We start from the raw sequence: 21,004 nt of genomic DNA, 5'->3' as shown, positions 1-21,004 counted from the left end.
CCTTTTAACAGTAAGCTTAAGATACAGGCCCATGATCCTTCTTCAGGGTTTTTGCTCCTATCTTCATCTTTCTCTGCAATAAGCCCATGAAGCAGAAGGGCTCATTCAAAATCACAGCATGCCAGCATCAAAGAATTTGGCTGACCCATTTAGTAAATCAAAGAAGCTGATTCACCCATTCAGTGGATTCCTCAAAATTCAGCCAATCGATGAATATACCAGCCAGATTTTTTATTTCATTTCTACTTCTTTGAGATGCTGTTTTGTGCATGGAAACCTCTGAAAACAGATCCTAATCCTTTTAACACTACATGGAATAGTAATGAAAATATGATGAGAATGGAGGTGAATCATCCTAGTAAAAGATCGAGAATAAAATTTGGTTTTTTGTTCAAAAAGCAATCCAATCCATTTAAACTCCTCTATTTTAGCCTTCCAAATATGAGAATTTTCACCAAAAATAATCCCTTTTAAGAAAATATTCCATAAACTAGATTTGGTTGCAAAATAATTTTCAATCTAATGCATATTTGCCATGTCACCCTCATATCACAAAACTGTAATTGAACTTTTTTAAAAATTGTCAAAATAATTTTAAATTTAATTTAAAATCGTATATGATGACTATAGTTTTGAACTTAACTTAAATTTCACATATATTTTTTAAAATAAATTTAATATTTATTATATTATTTTTTATTTTCTATTTATTAATATGTAAGTGGTTAATAATTTATAATGCCTACTTTTTTAATAAAACTAACAAAAATATTTTTATATTAAATTAAAAATAAGAATTATTTAATTTCACATAGTATTTTCAAAATATTACTCATAATAAATAGAAAATAAAAATAATATAATAAATTCATAATATTAAATTTATTTAAAAAATAAATTAAAATATTTTAAATGAAATAATATAATTTTCTATATATAAAAAAAATAAAATTCAAAATTATAATTACAGTTTTAAACTTAAATTTAAAATCGTAGCTGATGACTACGATTTAACCTTTAAAAAAAATCATAATCACTAAATACAGTTGTATGATATAGATTTTTACGTGAAGAAAATACATTAGATTAAAAATTATTTTCGAACCCCATCTAGATTTTGAATTTTTATTCTTAAAGGTGGAATACTTGGTAAAAAAAAAAAACCCATCAAAAATGATGTAAGAAGAGACGTACAGATGTGAAAGAAAGATTCCGCGGAATGCTCGAATGACACATGACAACGTATGTACTGAATTGTGGTTGGATCAAACCCCCCACATGGAACACCACCCATTTTGTCTGTGTACCTTCATGTGTTCATCCATTGTAGCCAATCTTCCCCACACGTTAGGTAGCTGGCATGGCCAAGGTCTGTCTTGATTCTCCAAGGATTTGCCTCTTCTCCCTCTATAACCCTCTTTGACTGAAAGACCCACCTCCCTAAGGATCCATGTCATTCAGTATTTGAATCAACTCATTAATTAATTAACTTCCTTTTTAATAATCTTAACTCCAGATCTCAACTCAGTGACTCACCTTTCATGTGTGTACTTGCACATGCTCCATATGTATATTCAACATTGCTGGCATGTCCAGGATGGCCTTTTAATATGCCGTTAGTAATAAAAAAGAAGTACAAATTGCAATTATGGCTTTAGGATTTTTACTTATGTTTTTTACTGTTCTAACTTTTTGCTTTGTTGAAAAATATAATATTTTTATTTATATAAAATAATACATGAGTAGAAAAAGGTTGCAGTCAGTTTGATAACGATTCAGTGATATTACTTTTTTGGCCTGAATCAAATAATCCTTTAAATATGATGCAAAATGAATCTTATTCTATCGTTTGATAAGAGATTTCTCCATGAAAAATATGAATCGGAGTTTGAAGAAGGGTTAGGAAAAAGAGCCCCCGACTCGCAACAATTTGAGATGAATTTATTCAATCACATAGTTGGGCTTCTAACATATGACACCCTTAGGGTTTTCTATTTGATTGTATTGAAATGACCAATGAATTGGGATTTTCCTATACAGTCAAGTCTTTTTGAGGTAAGCAAATTATTAATGATGAAGAGGATAAGTTTCAAGAGAATGATTCAAAGTTATTGTGGAGTGGAATCATATAGTAAAATTTTCAAATAACAAAACTTTTTTCGAATAAGTCAATTCATTGGGACCCCTACAGATCCACTCTTTTTCTTTTTTAAATATTAGCTCTTTATTTCTATATTTTCACATAAATATTTTTTTGCAAATAAAAAAATGTCACATGCGCTTCTTATTTGTCAAACAGATCCTAACTTTTTGTTTTATTAAAACATTTAATTTTGTTATTTATATAAAATAAATTGAATTTATTAAGAATTAAAATTTTTAGAGACCTTTAAATTACTAAATCGCATGCCAACTTCCCCCCACTAACATACATCTAATACTTTAACTTTGACACGAAAAATCAAATGTGTTCATCGTCCTTGTCAAATTTTTGTTTTTTTTCTTCACCCTCTTTAGAATTACTCCTATCACACCTGGACTTTGACTTCTTTCAATTATTTTACGTCGGCTTTCTGCAATTATGATTCTCTTTCTTCCCCCAAAACCACCAAACATGAAAAGAAGGGGAAAAAAAGGAGCCAACTTTCTATGTTTGACACCTATTCCACCAAAGATCATGGACTTTTTCGGGAGTAGAACAGTATCCTATGCTAGTTTGTCCTCGTCTCGCCATCATATCAAGCGCAGCCAATTACTCCACGGAACAATATTCTAATGAGCTAAGAATGAGAGAATGAATTGAATTTCAATTCATTTGAATTTCATTTCAGATTATCATATGCTGTGGGCCATGTCACAAAACGGTGGTAGATCTATCATTTTCATACATGACAAGGAAGATATTTTCTTCTTGTCAATGGGTCCAACTTAAGATTTTCTAAGCACGAAACTATTATTATATACGTAGGAAATTGATACTTTCATTTACGTGTAGTTGGTGAAATTTGTTAGGCGGTAGCTATCTATCTATATATATATATATATATATATTGACCAAGGAATTTAAGATTTAGACATTAAATCAATAACGTGTAATCAAAATTATTGATAGATAAATGTAAGATTTAGACATTAAATTATAAGATGTATCGAAATTATTTAATTAATTTACTAGAATTCAATCTCCCAAACAATTACGTTAAGTTAACAAGAATTGACCCAATACTCTTGATAATGAAGATTATGATATCATATTAAATTATTATGGTTTGGTCTAAATATATTTTTACATATAATTATACTAACTCCTTTTATAAAATATATAAATAAATAAAAAATTAAACTTTAAAATTTTAAATTTATCTTAAAAAGATAATGAATATAAAAAAAAAAATCAGATGGTAAAAAAATTTTAAAATGGTTTTAGGCTATTTTTTGAGATATCTATAAATCTCGCTTAATTGTTTCATCGATCAAAATTTTCACTTTACATGGTGAATAAAATTACAAACACGAAAATTGTGGGACACTCACTGTTGTTTAACATGATCCCTATGTGTCGTCTAACGCAATGCATGTTATGCACAAGAAATACGTAGCATTATCTATCCACTTTAGGGTATAAACCGATAAACCAACCAAGCACTATACATTCTTGCCTATTAAGTATTAATTACAAGAAATACGTAGCATTATCTGTCCACTTTAAGGTATAAACCGATAAACCAACCAAGCACTATACATTCTTGCCTATTAAGTATTAATTACAACCAACATTAAGTACATTGATTAATGCAACTGTTGTGAAGTTAAAAAGCCAAGACTTCAAAGCTCATCAAGATTAACATTAAATATGGTAAAAGCACAATCAAATAAACAATTAAGGTATTAAAAAGACATTAATATTTGGTAAGGATAAATAATTGTGATTTATCAAAAGAAATATATGTTGCCTTTTTTTCCAAATAAACTCTTACTCAAATCTTTTATGTCTGACTTAATATTTGGAGGGGTGTACCTGAAAAATTCATTTGGACATTCCTTTGTGCAAGTCCATTTATCATCTACAAGTGAAATGCAATCAGATACTAAATTATTGGTCGTATGACAACAAAAACCACTTTTTTTTCATAACACAATTCTTGATGTTCATTTTCATGAAAAAAATGAAAGAAAAATTCAAGAAATGACCTCTATTCCAAAATGAAGAATTGTTTTCATTTTTATTTTGATAGGGAGAATGACTTCTCAGAAAGAAACGACATTTGAGAGACGGAGCACAATTTTTAATTTTTTTTCCTTATAGTGATAATTTTAAATCTGTTTACAACCTCATTTCTTATTTATTAGGTTGATTCAGATCAATCCCATTTGAACATCCAAACTCAACTCTAATATTTTTTATATAAGTTATTGCTATTTTTATTATAAAAATAATATCCAATGAAGCATTAAATTAATTTAAATTAAAAGAAAATGATTTTAAAATATAAGATAAATTTCTTCTTTTCATACCAGAGTTCTCATATAGGTTTTATTTAAAATAAAAATAAAAAATAAAAAATAAAAGAATCTACATTCACCTAAATTTTTTTACTTTTATAGTTTTATTTATACGTGGATTAGTAATTTAGTAATATAAATCCAAACTTGCACGGAAGTGGACCCCATGTATTAAATTTAAAATCTCACATTTGGTCCCACTTCAATTTGTCCTTCATAATTTGTCAAATCAAGGACGACGGGCAACTAAACCTCAAAAAATTCTCTAAAAATTGCTCAAATTAAGTATTCCGATAAATAAATCCAGGCATCAAAACCAACTCAAAGAATAGCAAAAGGGTGTATTTGATAATTGATTTTAAAATAATAATATTTTAAAACAGCTTTTAAAAACTATTTTATAAATTTTATAGAATAAAAGTATATTGTGAAAGTTAAAATATTTTCAATATATTTAAAAAATAAATTTGTATTATATAATTATTTCTTAAAATAATCATTTAAAAATGAGTGAAATTAATAAAAAAAATAAGTAAAAGAAATTTTTAAAAAATATGAATAAAAAATAAAAACAATTTTCTTTTATCTTTAAACATATTTTTTGTATTTTTTATTCTAGATAATAGAAATTTTTTTTAAAAAACAGCTTTTAAACCTAGTAAAAAAAATTACACATTTTAGGGTATAAAAAAAAAGTATATAATAAAATTTAGGTTATTACATAAGAATATAAATATATAAGATTAAATATAAATTAGTATTAAAATAAATAAAAAATAAAAAAAGTTATATAAGTGATAAGGTGATAAGCACTGAGTCATCTCACCTTTCCACCGAGATTGATCAGCCAATGGATCGCTTTTAGATAGATATTGATGAAGAGAGCAGTCCCATCCGCTTTTTCCTTGTTTGTCGGCGTCTATCTACAACAGCACACGTACTTCTCGCCAGTTGCACCTGACTGTGACTTAACATGTGACCGCCCCTTAGTCTTTCAGGTTGTGAAAGTGAAACCCTTTTTATAACAACATCCGTGCCTTTCACGAGATCCTTGGCTCTCTTATTAAGAATGGAGTTGAGACTTCAGATTTAATGCCCACCGTTTGGATTCTACAACCCTCTTCCACCAAAATTTAATTTATTCCTGTTTTTTTTATTTTGTATTATTGCTTGAAGATTAAAAAATCCCGTAACGGTCCGCACCCAATCATGTAGATATTGTGTCTACTTGGTTAAGAGGAGTTTCTACATATATAGATTGCTCCCCTATCCGATGTGGGACATTATAAATACCCTTCATACCATGTAGATATTGTCCGCTTTGGACTCAAGAGGGCCCTCATGGCTTTAAAACGCGTCTACTTGGTTAAGAGGAGTCTCTACATATATAACGCCAGGAACTTGCTCCCCTATCCAATGTGGGATATTATAGTTTGATTCTTAAAAGAAAATATATAAAAAAATAAAATAAAAATATAATTTTAAAGTCAATAAAAAGATTATACTTGTGGTTTTTTTTTAAATATTATTAAAAAAATTATTATTTTGGACCACAATCGGGTGACTAAGAGTCTAAGACATGTAACATCAACATGTACTAGTCATTTTCACCAATTAATGTAATTTAAAATTTTCATTTCAATGAACATCACACCAAAAAAGAGAAAAAAATCATAAGGGGCCAGCCTTGCTTTCAATGCCTTTCATCACCCTCCATCATCTTCAAAACTTATATGATGGTTATATTAAGTGAAAAATGAGAAGATGGCAATCATAAAAATAATTTAGAAATATTCCCTTAGGCTATGTTTGGTTCCGGAAAATTTGAGGGAAAATGCGAGGGAAATAAAATACAAAGAAAAAGTAGAAGGAAAGAAAAAGTGAAGGAAAATAAAAAAATAGATTAAAAATTGATAAATTATTTTTTTGTTACTTCAAACTCATTTTATTTATTTTAACTCATCAATATAAAGATTAAATAATTTAAAAATACATAAGTTTTTAATTAGTTTTAATTATATTTGATTTTCTTTTATATTTTTCATAGGACAACCAAACATGAGAAAATCATTTTCCTTAGCATTTTTTTTCTTTCCTTTGTACTTTCCGGGAACCAAACATAGCCTTAAGAAGGATATGATCACTCTTAAATTAGAAAAATAACATCTAAATTTTTAAAAATAATTAAATATGACTCCATTTGGATGAAAATATCCTCTATGTATATTTATTTCTTTAAAATTATGTTTCGTTTGAAAAATAGAAAGGAAAAGTTAAAGGAAAGAAAAGCCAAAGAAAGATAAAAATAGATTTAAAGTAAATAAATTATTTTATATACTACTTCAAACTCATTTAACTTATTTTCATTTTTTTATATAAAAATTAAATAATTTAAAAAATATACAGATTTCTAACTAATTTAAATTATATTTATTTTTTCTCACATTTTTCCTATTGAAAACAAATATAAAAAATTATTTTTTAATAGTTTTTTCTTTCTTTAATACTTTTTGAAACCAAATATAACATAAATAATTGTTTTTTTCCCTTATTTTTATTATTTTCTCAATCTTATTATTTCATTACTACTTGTCTTTTTAAGGGACAACTCAACCATTTTTTCCTCATTATTATTATTATTATTTTGTTGACTTTAATCATGAGAAATTAAAAATTCTTAATTTATTAAGCTCCATAAAAGCCTTTCTTTCTTTTCTTAATATGGAAGTTATGAAATTATTATTATTTTTTAAATATTTGCTTATACATAAAGTTATTTGATATTTAATAAAATTTTATAATATTTCAATATCAATGTTAAGTTTTGAAAATGACGACTTTGACTTTGATTTAATTTTTAGTTAAAAAGATAAAATAAAAGGCTATCTCAAATGGGATGTTAATATTTTTAGGAGTAGAATATATTTCCCCCATATACAAATTATTTTCTTTTATTTTTATCAAACAATATATATATGGAAAAACTATTTTCCAAACATGATTTATTTGACAAAAAATATATTTTTTTTCTTTTTGAAAACTTAAGTTTTTTAACAATATGTTTTTTTCTAATATATTTTTATTTTTTTTCAACAATTATTTGAAAATATAATTATCTAAATATAAAAATGATTGAAAATAAAGCAACTACAAATACAGGCTAATTTTATAGAATATTTGAAAAAAAATAAAAAATAAATTGAGAACATTTAAATATCCCAAACTACTTTTAATTCAAAATTGACCAACGTTTTTAAATTTTTGTGGATAGAAAATCACAATCAAAACAAGAGAAAAAATCTAAAAACTTTTTCTTCTTTTATTTATTTATTTATTTATTGGAAATGGGGAAAAGGGGATGAAAAGATAAAATAGATGGATCACTGTGACCATTGACTTGAGTAAGACATTACTTAATGTGAATGTGACATGGGCAATCAAGGGCTTCCAAGTTTCAACTATCTACAGTGGCATTTTTTTTTCTATGTTCCTAATATAAAAAGATTAAAGATTTGTGGAGCCATCATCAACCCTCTTGCCCATATCACTAAATCTTGGATTATGTAATCTAAGAGGACGCATCTACAACTTGGATGTATCACTTTTCTCATTTTGCCAAAACCCACCCTCATTTATAAATTGGAGTGGTCTCCAAATAAGTTTGACCCTTTGGTCTGCCTCCCCCCAAATATTCTAGTTTTTCTAAGTTTTGAAAAAACAAAAGGTAGGTATGAGACCTACCAAACTTCTCAATGATTCACATAGTTTTCTATTTTATTCAAAAATTGAAAGGAAATAATTTCATGATATATTCCTAATTTCATAAAAATATAAATAAATCGTTTAAAAATATTTTTTAAATAATAAAAATAATATGTTAAATTATTATTTAATTTGAAAGATTAAGATTATGTTTGAAATATTATAATAGAGGCTGCAAACTTGAAATTACTTTCATTATTGCTCATTTATTAATATATTTAGATTGTTTTCTAAAATAGAAACAAGAATAAGAAATTTGTTGTCTTTCTTCGTGATTACAACATTTCTGTTTTTTACTTATTTTCATTTCTATTCTTATACATTAACGTTATGTTTGATTTTTGAAAAGTATTAAAGAAAATAATGTTAACGAAAATGCTTTTCATATTTGATTTTATCATAAAAAATATAAAAGAAAATCAAATATTTAATAGGATGAAATTAAGAATACTGACCCGTAAAAAAAAAGCGACAATACCCTATTGGTATAAGAAATTTTAGAAGTCAAAATATAATCTATATTCTTATATGAATTTTTAATTAAATTCATATTAAGGATTTGACTATTCATTACTTCGGAGATGTGCAACCCATGAACCATTATTATTTTGTATAGGAAACTTTGAGCTTTGTTAATATTCTAAGAGGTGGGATGCATTAATGATCGGAAATGCCACGTGTCAAAGTGGGTGTGTTTTAGAAAAAATATTTTGTGTCTTCAAGGAATCAAGGGTGATTGATCAAATTTATTAGATGAAAATAATTTGATTTTGGTAATTAATTAAACAAAAAATCACATAATTTCAAATATAAACATTTGAGCGCCAACTAACAGCCATACCAAGTACTCATCTCCACTGAAACCCTCCAACATAAGCTCACAAAAATCCCAGCAATGAAAACACAGCAGATATGGGCAATCATGCCAGTTCGCATTATGGTAGGGGCTATAATAGTACTTTCCCTTTGCATAATATGGTGTTTAATGGAGATGATTATGACACGTGTTCAGTGTAGAAGAATCCAGTGGTTCTCATTGCAGAGAATCCAGAAGTCACCAACTACCATTCTTCCCTCCTTCGAGGCCTTAAAAATCAGAGACGGTTGCATCATCACCTGAGCTGAGGTATCAGTCATTTTCAGAGCCTTCTTTTCTCTATATTTCGATTCCACGTTCTTGACTCTTCCATTTGTGAAAATCCAATCTCTTCAAAACTCCAGTTGTGAATGCTAATCACAGGTGAAATTTTCGCGAAATGGAGTTCTTGGATGCCATACCAAATAAGCATTCACTCCAAGATTCATCCTCCTTTCTCAACACTACTACTGTCATAGCCCTCTGTTTGTTCTTTGCTCTTCTTTGTGCTTGCATAGTCATTGGCCATCTTCTTGAGGAGCACAGATGGGCCAACGAGTCAATCACCGCGCTTCTTTTGGTGGGTTGTTTATGTTTTGATTGGTTTTTTGTTGGTGAGTTTTGTGAATTTGATTGAGATGACGAATGGTAAATGGTTGGAATTAGGGGTTGTGCGCGGGTGTGGTGGTGCTGTTGGTGAGTAAAGGCCGTAGTTCGAAAATTCTTGCGTTCAATGAGGACTTGTTCTTCCTCTATTTGCTTCCCCCAATCATTTTCAATGCTGGGTAAGATTGGTTTCTTTCTCTTTTAATCTAAAACTCGTAATTTATTGATCATGGAAAAGAGAATTTTGGAGATATTGTATTTTGATCACATGGGATTGAGGGGTTGGAATTGAAATTGGAGCCCTAATTCCAAACCCATAGTTTGGTTACTATATGTACCAGTGGAATTGGAACTGAATTGGAATTTGGTAGACCACAAATCCACATAAAAGGAAGAATCTTCAATTCTAAATCAGATCCAATTCTGCATAGTTAAACACAAAACAGATGTTTTAGATTGTCTCTTCGCTCTTAATTCAGAGCATGATTGGGAGATGGTCTTGTGTTTGACATACTGTTGTTTTGCAATTTCTGGCAATGGAAATCAGGGTTTTATAAGTTTAATATTGGTTCTTTGAATTTGGAATTTGGTTTCAGTTTCCAGGTAAAGAAGAAGCAATTTTTTAAGAATTTCTCAATAATATTGATGTTCGGAGTATTTGGTACCATAATATCCTTTTGCCTCATATCAGCAGGTAAGATCAGCAATCTGTCAAGTGTAATGTTCATTCAATTTTAGCTGCCGTTTTCTTTTTTTTTTTTTCTTTGCATCGAGATTCAAATTCAAATTATGCTAAATCACTAGAATACTGTGAGGATTCTCTTGTTTTTCTCTCTTAGGAAAATGCTGACTGAACTTTTGGATGATTAGTGTTGTCTTCTCTGTTGCATTTACTTTAATCACAAACTATCGCTTTCATGTAATGATGGAATAGTCATTACCTAGCACTGCTAGGCTCACTTTCATGATCTATGTCCAATCAAAACAAATGGAAGCTAACCTGTTTACTTTTGTTCTGGAAACTCTTTAGGTGCCTTTCTTCTATTCAAAAAGATCGGCATTACAACCTTGAGTATCGAAGACTACCTAGGTGATCTATCACAAGTTTGAATTTCTGTTGCTCTTGTCACTTATTATACTTATATGCTGATTTTTTGAGCTTCCAATACTTGCAGCTGTTGGCGCCATCTTGTCAGCAACAGATTCAGTTTGTACATTGCAGGTATAGCCTATAATTTCAATCAAGACATGGCCAGTGAATTTAGACATGCTAACTGGCTGAAGCCATTAATGCAAATTATTTTTCTCATGTTAAAGGTCCTCAATCAAGAAGAGACACCTTTCCTGTACAGTGTTGTATTCGGGGAGGGAGTGGTGAATGATGCTACTTCTATTGTGCTTTATAATGCAGTTCAATCACTTGACTTAAGCAATATCGATGCTTTGACGGCCTTAAAATTGCTGGGGACCTTCCTTTACCTCTTTTTCACCAGTACTATCCTTGGTGTAGTGGTAAGTTATAGGTTTTTTGGTTAATTTACTGCAAAATAGATTGTTAAGAACACATTGTATATGGACTTTAGTAGGCGATCACTTCCTCTTGGATTCTGCAGCATGTGTTTCTCTATAAAATGTACATCCAACTTCATGTCTTAGATTCTACTTTTCTCTACGAAAAATTGTCTTCTTTCCTAATCTTGGTTTGAACAGTCCTCATCATTTCCAGTTTGCGTGTGTGCACACACACACATATATATGTTTGAACTGTTTAAACTAGCTTTGTCCTTCCTTTGGTGGTATAACTAAAACCAAACTCCATGACTTCCATGTTTGTGTCATTATGTTATTGCAGTATTTTCTTGGGCAAGATATTTAGTTTTCTTTTATCTCAAATTTTACCATGATATATTTTAAATTGAAATTCTCCATTTATGATTTGATTTTCTCTGGGTTGTAAGGAATAATAATGTATATCTTTAAATTTTTGGTGGTTCATGACAAACATAATTTTCCCAATGATGCGTCCTTGCTCATCCCTTTGAGCTTATAAGTGCTTATGCATCCCTGCTCATCCCTTTCAGCTTATAAGTCAGTGTCTTACTGCCAATTCAGCCTTTAACTAAGATGTATCCTGGTTATCTTGTTGGCTAGCTAAGTGTTCAACATGTGCCTATTGTCTAACTTGAGGTATGTGGTGAAATTTCAGGCAGGTCTTTTGAGTGCCTACATCATAAAGACTCTTTATTTTGGAAGGTACATACAATGCTTTAGATTTTTGTTCCTCATCTATTGTTTCATTCACTCGGCTATATTTCTTCATATTTCTGTTGGCTAAAGTATTAGCTTAGGAGCCTCTGACAGACAAATGATTGGATAAAACAGTGACGAAAAGGCAATATAGATTATAGGAAATGAAAGCAAAATGAAGAGGTTTAAGTAGAAGGATGAGATGAAGTTGGTTTGGGTCATATAGGTCATTTATGAGACAAGGAACTCTAGTTTTAGTCTAGCAAAACATTGTACATGCATTCTACTTGGCCTTACTGCATTATTATATGAATTTCTCATGAATATATTAGAAAACATAAGAGACTAATAATAGGAGGGTGAAACTATATCAATGCACAAACATGTAACTCTGAAAGAATGTTAAATATGGGCATGAGAGGGAAAAAAAAAACATCGTGTAGCCATCCTTATAGATGTAAACCATCGAGAACAAGGAAGTGTGCAGAATCAGTAGAAATTGTAGAAGGCATATTTACTGTTTATGCTTGCAAAAATAGATGGTTGAACCTGAGGGATGTGTCAGAGTCTCTGTGCTTGTGCTACTCAATTTATTCTGAGACTTATCTTCTTTTATCAACAGACATTCCACGGATCGTGAAGTTGCACTCATGATGATTATGTCTTATTTGTCATACATGTTGGCAGAGGTACCAAAGACTGGATTCTGAAAATTTTATTTTAAACACTATATTTCTTTGTAAAACATGTCCTCTTTGCCTTCCATACAGTACAACTGAATGGTTCTCTTTGGTTGACAAGGGACTGGTACTGAAAACTGTGAATATATTCCTTGATTGTAGATTGTTTAAAATTGATAAATTTGTTATTTCTTGCAGCTTTTGTCTCTGAGTGGGATTTTAACAGTTTTCTTCTGTGGCATTGTCATGTCGCATTACACATGGCATAATGTTACCGAAAGCTCACGAATAACAACCAAGTGAGTACATCTTCTTTTATGATTTTGAGTATAGGATACATATAGTACTTGTGTGGTGATACTTATGAACAGTTAATTGTTTTCATCCGACAGCCTGTAGAAATGATTAAGGGAGCCTACTTATGAACATTGAATACTTTTCATCTGACAACCAGTAACATAGATGAAGGAAAGCTGGGCAGAAAGTCTGAGTAGGTTTGCATTGTTGCCTACGTCAACCAAAAGCTCAGCCCAGAAAAGATAATTCATTACTAAAGTGCCAATAGCTCTTAGTCAGTAAGCTAACTTACTGTGCACTAATTTTTGAATAGAATTATATGGCTTTCAACCCAACTGTGACTGTTCCCATTCCTATGAGAAATGTGCAAATGCTCACAGAAGCACAAGTGGACATTCATAATCAATGAAATAAGAGCATCAGCCCAAGCATCAAATGAGGAAAACAGTAGAAACAGAATGGAATATTAAGTATTGTGAATAAGAAGATAAAAGAGATAAAATTACAAAATACAACTTCAAAGAACCCATTGGAAAAGGGTGTTGAGTCAGAACAATAAGTATTTTATGGCAATCAAGGGGGATTACTCGGAAGTCAAAGCGTTCATCTACTGGTTATTGGTTTTCTCTCAAGAATCTTGAAGATCTTTGCACTGGTTCCTAAAAATAAAAGAAAACATGATGATACTAGGGAACAAGATTATATATGTAGTCTCTTTTCTTTTATTTTCTACTGTTCACTCCATTCCTCTTTTGAGCTTTGTTACCTCTGTCTTTGTTTGTTATTTTCCCACCAGTTTGAAATTTTTACTGGATTTGACTATTTGAATTTTTTTTTTTTTTAAATAATTAATGAACAATGTTATGTTAAAATATTTGAGTTAGAAAATGAAAAATGAGTTCTAATTCAAAACTCCGATTCTAAAACTGTCTTGATGGTTTCAGGCACGCATTTGCTACAATTTCCTTCATTGCAGAGACTTTTATATTTCTTTATGTCGGTATGGATGCCTTAGACATTGACAAATGGAGAAGCAGCAAAGCAAGGTACTTCTATTACTGTACCACTTGAAATTCTGATGCTAGTTTTGTATTTTTCAGTTAACAAGTTGTGAAGACAGAATCGAGATATGGTTGAGAAAATGCTTAATAGTGATCTTGACAAATGTGTTGTTAATTCCTAGACTTTATACACCCAACAGAGAACTTAGGCTGTAGCTGTGCTACATTCATATGGCAGAGACGCCAAGTGAGCAGCTGTTCAAATATATGGCAAGGGAACACAACAATATTGAATGTTAATTAAAATAATTAATTTCATATCTGAAAAAAAAATCACATCATTAATCCAAAATGTGTCACATATCACAATTGCAAGAAACCTATATGAAAAAAGTTATTTTTCTTAACACTTCTTGAAGATGAGAGCACTCTATGGTCTTGATTAATGTCGTTTTGTTTGATATCATAGCAGAAAACGTTTATCTCTAACGTGTTTCTTACTCTTTGATTCAGTGCAGGAACTTCAGTTTCTGTCAGCTCGGCATTCCTAGCATTGGTGCTGATTGGAAGAGCAGCTTTCGTGTTCAGTCTTTCAAACATATTAAATTTCTTTAAAAGTGCAGAGAGCACAAAAGTTGAGTTCCGACAACAGGTGATTTTCCAGACATCTAATAATGTTGCTGTTTACTCTTATCAATTCTCCTCTTGTACTAACTATTTGAAATCTCAGTTTATAATATGGTGGGCAGGCCTAATGAGAGGTGCAGTTACCATTGCTCTGTCCTATAGCGAGGTAAGTTGATAATATCCCAACTCCTGGTTTAACATTTCTTGACTCAGGCTCCTGAGCAACTACTGAATTGTATGATCCTCCATTGCAGTTCTCAGACTCTGAGACCACATCGACACAGGACTCTGCCCTAATGATCACCAGCACCATTATTGTTGTTCTTTTTAGTACAGTGGTATGTTTACAGATACTTCTATAATTTGAACTGCTTCACGATACCGATTTCATGTACACTTCCCTCTATTCTACACAAAAGTTAAGGTCCTCCATTCTGTTGGGCACTACTTTAAAGAATTCAGAAAAATCTATTCAATGGTGCTCTGGAAAGGAGAATAGATATTCTTTTGAACCATTTCTGAAAAGTTCACTTTCATTAGGCCACACATTCATGCACTATGGATTGAACTAGCTAAATTCTTGAAGCTTGATGAGAGCTTTATTTAACTTTTTGAGCAGGTTTTTGGTTCAATAACAAAGCCACTGATCGGAGCAGTGCTGCTAAGACATGCAAAACCAACAGTGTCTGATGCAACTGACATTGCAAGCCTGGAAGACTTGAGACTCCTATTCCTTGAAAATGGAGACCCCAGTGATGGTGGCAACAATCAACCAAGTCCAAAGGCAAGTAACTTGAGGCTGCTGATGAGATACCCAACATCAACAGCTCACTACTTCTGGAGAAAATTCGATGACAAATACATGAGACCGGTGTTTGGTGGACGGGGTTTTGTTCCATATGTTCCTGGTTCACCAACTGGTGCACAAGATGAAACATCTTGATTCTGCAGGCCAACCATTTTGTTCTTTTTTCCTTATAATTCTTGTTACTTGTTTTTTCTTCTTTTCTGTTATAATGAAATGTATGAGGAATTTGTGAGAATTTATCTGTAAATTAGAGGTGTTAGACTTGAATTCTTAAGAAAATATATTTTTTTTTTTGGGGAAGAAATGCAGATGTTGTTAGTTGTATGATAGCAACTGAATTTTGATTTCTGCTATGGAAAGAGGTGGTGTGTTTGTTGAATGCCTATGTAACTTGTTTTGGGAACTCATGCATACTCTTTTTTCCCTAAGATTGCAAATCCGTTTATTATTATTTACAGTTGAATAATGCTAATCATCTAATTATCTTGAAGATTCATAAACCTCTAAAATGTAAGAGAAAGAAAATTAAAATCAGATTCTAAAAACAAGTCCGTTTGGCAGTGTTTTTTAGGCACCGTTTTTAAAAAACACATTTAACCTAAGTAGTATTCTTGAAATAAAATGAGGTGTTTGGCAAAATTTAGAAAACACCTTTCAAATTTTAAAAAGTCACTTGTAATGTTAAATAATTGTTTGTAGTGTTTTTCTAGAGAAACATTTGATAGATGGTTCTTCTAAAAGTATTTTTACAAATCAAATGCATTTTTAGAGTGTATTTTGGAGTGATTTTATAAAATGTTTATAGCATTTCTAACACTTAAATGATAAAAAATTTCAAATATTATAAAAATTAAAAACGTTTTTTAGAATTACTGTCAAATGGGCTCTTACTATGTTTTAGAGTGCATTTAATAATGATTTTAGGAAGTGTTTCTAACCTTTGTAACACTTGAAAATTTTCATCCTTCAAGCATTCGAAATATTAAAAATACCTCATATAATCGTTGTCAAACGCACTTTTAGAGTCCATTTGTGAGTGATTTTATGAAACACTTTTAACTTTAAAAATGTTTTGAAAAAAAATTAGATGTTTAACAAAATTTTAAAAACACTTTAAAATTAGTGGAAAAATACTTGATTGGTGGTTTATCTTAAAAATATTTTAAGAAAATACATTTTCACTAAAAATACTTCAAATATAAATATTACCAAACACATTTTCAAGTGGCTTTAAAAATGATTAAAAATATTTTATACCGGGAACACTTTCTTATTGAAATTACATTGATAAATTTTTTAAATTTTAGATAATATTTTTAACAATCAAAATAATTGTTTTTTATTTTATTTTATTTTATTTATAAAACACGGTAGCTAAAATTATCATTAAGATTGTTTCTAAATGAAGCATTAGTGTTATAAACTATTTTTTTAAATCAAAATTTAAAATTATTTTCAAAAGACTCTAATTCCAACCTCATTTATTAAAATAAGAAATAAAATAAAATAAAATGAAATAAGAAGTATTATGAACTTCACTTTGTTGCTCCAATGTTTTATTCATACTAAAATCATAAAAATTATTTTATAAAAATTCTTTATTTTGAAATTATATTTTTAAAGCTCAAAAAGTAAAATTTATTATTTGGATTGATTGTTTTGGAATTTTTTAAATTATCGTAAATACGGTTTTATATCATTTTATTTTTAAAATAAAAAAGTGGTTAATAAATCCTGATATGGGAACTAATCCATATTTCCACCGTTTAAATGGTGCTTGTCATGAGGTGCAGCATCGACTTTGGTGGAGCAGCGGAGCACCGAATACTTTCGTCTTAAACCCTCCGAGACTCTCCTCCTCCAAAACCTCTCATTTCAGTGTTTTTAGCTGCAGGGCTGTGGAGTTCAAAGTCGTTAATTTCATGATCCATCAATCGTTCTAGGGTTTTCGATTTCTGTAATCAGTAATGGCTTTTGGGCGATTGCGATCGATTCACAATCTGTATCGAACGGCCGAGATTCGACCACTTTCATATCTGTAAGTGCAAGTTTCCATTTTTTAATGTTCTGTTTGGTTGCAGAGAAAATGTAGGGACAGAAAGGAAATCAACTTTTGTTTATTGCTTTATCTTTTATTTGTGGAGTTGGTTGGGGAATGGAAACTGAAACAACAGAAAAGTCTTCAGACCAAAATTTTGTTCTATTTTGTTTTTTCTTTTTTCCTTACCATTTCTTTTCCTCTGCTTCTCAGTAACCAAACAGTGCGTAAACGTAATACATTATTTGGAAATTTAGTTCGTTTTTTTAATGGGTGAAGTAATTTTTGAGATGGTACTGTCTGGATTTTCAGGCTTGGAAGCTCTAGAAGCTACTCGATTGTTACAGTAAATGGTAAATTGCTTCCATAGTTTCTGTTTGTTACTTTTTAGTTCTTGTTATCGTGATTAATATGTAGTGCAATTATATTACGTTGAGATTATAATATTTCAGATAAACTGGAGTTATATTATGATTCGGGTTTGTTTCGATGCCTTAAATCATATAACAGAGAAGGCAAGTGAATTATATTATGATTGTTACAATAAATGGCAAATTGCTTTCATATTTTCTGTTTGTACCTTTTTTCTTGATTGTATTCTCTAGTTTCCCCTTTTTAGTCTAGAGGGTAGTCTATAAATTGTACCCACTTTTCTTCTCAAATAATAAGAGATTTTGATTTGCAACTTTCACTTCCCAAGCAAAAAAAATACACTTTTGAGGGGACCAAAGAATTCCAGATGAACGGGGAAGGGAGTTGCATGCCCCCACTCCAGAATGGAGTAAAAGGAGCCTTTCTTGAACCCATCCACACCATTCTATCCTTCACATCCCTCTTCACAGTCTCTCCTTGAATCCTTGAGAAAAAATCCTCTACATCGTCTAGCTCCCAATCATTTAAATGTCCAACGAAACGAGGATTCCAATTGTTCCCACCTCACCCATGTCATCCCAAATAAAATGAGGATTCTAATGAAATGAGGGTGCAAGTCTTTTTCCTATAGTTGAATTTAGAGGTTTTCCGGGTGACGAGAGCATGGAAGCTAAGATTACTTATGAATGGAATGATATTAGGGTTTTGAAGAATTGTTTTATTGTTGTCATTGTGGATTATTAGGTTAAGACTTGGATTGGAATTGGTGCATTTGGCTGCAGTATACTTAGAAATGAAATCTAGTAGAAACTGTTTCTTTTGCCATGAAACCATGAACATTTTCCAGTCCAAAATTGACCACTTATGTATATTCAAAGGCTCCTTTATTCATTTAATTGATTTACGATTACTGCAATTGCACATGTGCAAACTGACATACATGGCAGTGCTTTACCATTCTATAGTTTTCTACATGACAAGGCTCCTAACTTAAACAGTGGATAAGTACGAAGATGCTTCTTTATACAGTTATTTGTTATTTCTTAATCTAACTTTTTATTTTATATAAAGATTAATTGATTGCGACACAAGTCTCTTTACCATTCACAGTTTTCTATGTGACCAGTTCCTAAAATTAATTGCCGGGCCACTTCTTACTTCTATAAGGGCCACAATGTTCTTCCCTGGACATGTCGAAGCACAATGACACTTTGCTCTTCAATGGTATTTTCTAAAACATAGAATCAAAATCTCTAAATTGTAGATTCCAATTTATAGGTTGCTAATCTTTCACTGATTCATCTACTGGTAAATGAATTATTCATTTGAACTTACTCAATATTTTGTTCCTATTAATCAAGCGCTTTTTTGTTGCTTTGGTTTTAGCCTACTGAGCCATGGATCTTGTTGAATGATGCAAGGTTGCTAACTACAAGAGCGAAAGCCCCTGCCCAAGTTCGACAAATGGTATCTTATCCTTTCTTTTTGACTGATGGCAAATATATTGCACTGCCACAAAGCAATTAATTCCTAGATTTATCATTCCTTCCATAATTTTTTTTAATTTCCTTTATTTTGGTCAATCTTCCCTCTGTTCTTTGAATTGACATCTGGATACATTTGTATTTTGGCATTGACACTTCACCAGCTGCCTTAACTCTTAGAGAGATCCATTACCATTTGAAGCGTTGCCTTTAAGAACTTTTAGCATCAGTAGAGTGATTATCCAATTTTAAAACCTTATCAGGATTTCAAATAGTCCGTGCGTTTAAATAACCTTTTTAAGATTACCTTGGTTCCTCTATGAGCATTATGCTCAAATGTTGAAATCCATTAAAATGTAATGATCCAGTAGCTTACGTGGAGGTCCACAAGTCATGGTTTAGTGTCTATGCTGAGAGCCTCCAAAGAGGAGCTTAAAGATGGAACAGAGAGCTATTTAGAAATATTCAGCCTGAAGAGCTTGCGCCTTGGAGCTCATTAGAAGTTGAGATGTGAAAAATGAGAGGGTGGCTTGGCAGCTCCTTCTCAGTCTTTCAGGAGCATAGTAGGCCGACTGTGTTGGAAGAAACTTTTTGGAGATAAAAATCTATCGCTGTGTGATTGAAAGAAGAGGACAAAAATACCAAATTCTTCCATCTGATGGCTAATACTTGTAGAAGGTTTAATCTCACAAGCAGTTTTGAGCATTGAGGGATCTTGGCTTTTAGAAGAGTCAAAGCTGAGGATGGGTATTTCTAATATTTTCAGCTGCTTTTTTCTGATTTGAGGTGTTGCTGCAATGGCATTGGGATGGGGAAAGCACAAGTAGTTGCAGGAGGATGGTAGGGGCTTGGAGGGGGGCTTTAGTGAGAATGAGGTTTTGTGGGCATTTTTGGGTAGCGATAAAACCCCCATCAAACCAGATTCAACTTGATTTTTTGTAAAAAGGTTGGAATGAGGTCCATTTAGATGTGAGTTGTGTGTGAACTTTCACTGTTTTGGGTCATTTGAAAGAGTTATGCTTCATTCTGATTCCGAACAGTGGAGTGTGAGGACATTAAGGATTTATGCCCTTCAATCAGACTTCATGCCCATCAATCTTTTTTTTTTTTTTTTTCCTTTTTTTAAATAGGCAAATAGGTTCTAGAGAGGGGACAGTATCCACATTGGCAGAAGTATTGGAAAGCTGGCTTAAGAAAGTTATTGACAACGTGGTCTTTAAGTCTCATAATGTTTTTGTGTTGGGTGGACAGGTTTTGGATGTTATTTTGATTGCTAATAAGGCACTTGATTCTAGATCCAAAAATTTGAGGCTTGGGATGGCATGCAAGTTGTATACAAGGATTATAACTGTGTAAATCAAGCTTATATGCTCTCAATATTGAGCTTGATGGGTTTTGGGCAAAAATGGGTTAGTTGGATCAAATTCTATGTCTCCAGAGTTCGCGCTCTGTTTTCGTTTGCGGTTGTTAGCATGAGCAACATAGAATCTGTCTAGATTCATAGAATTTGGTTTAATCAATGTTTTATGTGGATTTGGTAGGGAGCAGATTATGGAGTAATTTTAGGGATTGAATAGTTGTATATTATACTTTTTTTTTCCACAATAGCTGTATAGATATGTTCTAATCAAGTGAGAAATCATTTTCTTCTCTCTTCATTTCTTCTTCTACTGATGGTGGCACTATGATGGGCATTTTTCAAAGTACAATAGATTTGAGACTC

At 31.1% G+C, this 21,004-nt stretch overlaps 2 protein-coding genes across 6 annotated transcripts in view; both read left to right on the top strand.

The window, feature by feature from the left end:
* Positions 1-9,398: 9,398 nt before the first annotated feature.
* On the top strand, positions 9,399-15,772 carry LOC117931208 (sodium/hydrogen exchanger 1-like). Of its 2 annotated transcripts, XM_034852128.1 has the most exons (14): positions 9,399-9,701; positions 9,788-9,906; positions 10,324-10,421; positions 10,758-10,817; positions 10,903-10,949; positions 11,045-11,239; positions 11,934-11,980; positions 12,597-12,663; positions 12,853-12,953; positions 13,896-13,997; positions 14,466-14,604; positions 14,683-14,745; positions 14,834-14,917; positions 15,199-15,772. In XM_034852128.1, the coding sequence occupies exons 1-14, from the start codon at positions 9,522-9,524 to the stop codon at positions 15,520-15,522; spliced, it is 1,626 nt and encodes a 541-aa protein (XP_034708019.1). In that variant the 5' UTR covers positions 9,399-9,521; the 3' UTR covers positions 15,523-15,772. The 2 variants fall into 2 exon arrangements, with proteins under 2 accessions (XP_034708019.1, XP_034708018.1); XM_034852127.1 differs by having other exon boundaries at positions 14,466-14,745.
* A 1,428-nt stretch (positions 15,773-17,200) lies between these two features.
* LOC117930852 (39S ribosomal protein L45, mitochondrial) overlaps positions 17,201-21,004 on the top strand; it is a 40,312-nt gene continuing 36,508 nt past the window's right edge. For 2 of the 4 annotated variants that reach the window (XM_034851610.1, XM_034851611.1), the window contains exons 1-5: positions 17,201-17,425; positions 17,738-17,778; positions 17,878-17,940; positions 18,924-19,021; positions 19,184-19,264. In XM_034851610.1, the coding sequence (XP_034707501.1) occupies positions 17,355-17,425; positions 17,738-17,778; positions 17,878-17,940; positions 18,924-19,021; positions 19,184-19,264 (354 nt within the window). In that variant the 5' untranslated portion in view covers positions 17,201-17,354. The remainder of the gene's footprint in view (positions 17,426-17,737; positions 17,779-17,877; positions 17,941-18,923; positions 19,022-19,183; positions 19,265-21,004) is intronic. The other 2 variants (XM_034851608.1, XM_034851609.1) reach the window with 2 other exon arrangements.

Source organism: Vitis riparia, chromosome 14 (genome assembly GCF_004353265.1).
Source record: "Vitis riparia cultivar Riparia Gloire de Montpellier isolate 1030 chromosome 14, EGFV_Vit.rip_1.0, whole genome shotgun sequence".
Lineage (NCBI taxonomy): Eukaryota > Viridiplantae > Streptophyta > Magnoliopsida > Vitales > Vitaceae > Vitis > Vitis riparia.
Note: the sequence above shows the minus strand (reverse complement) of the source record. Positions and strands in the feature narration are given on the sequence as shown.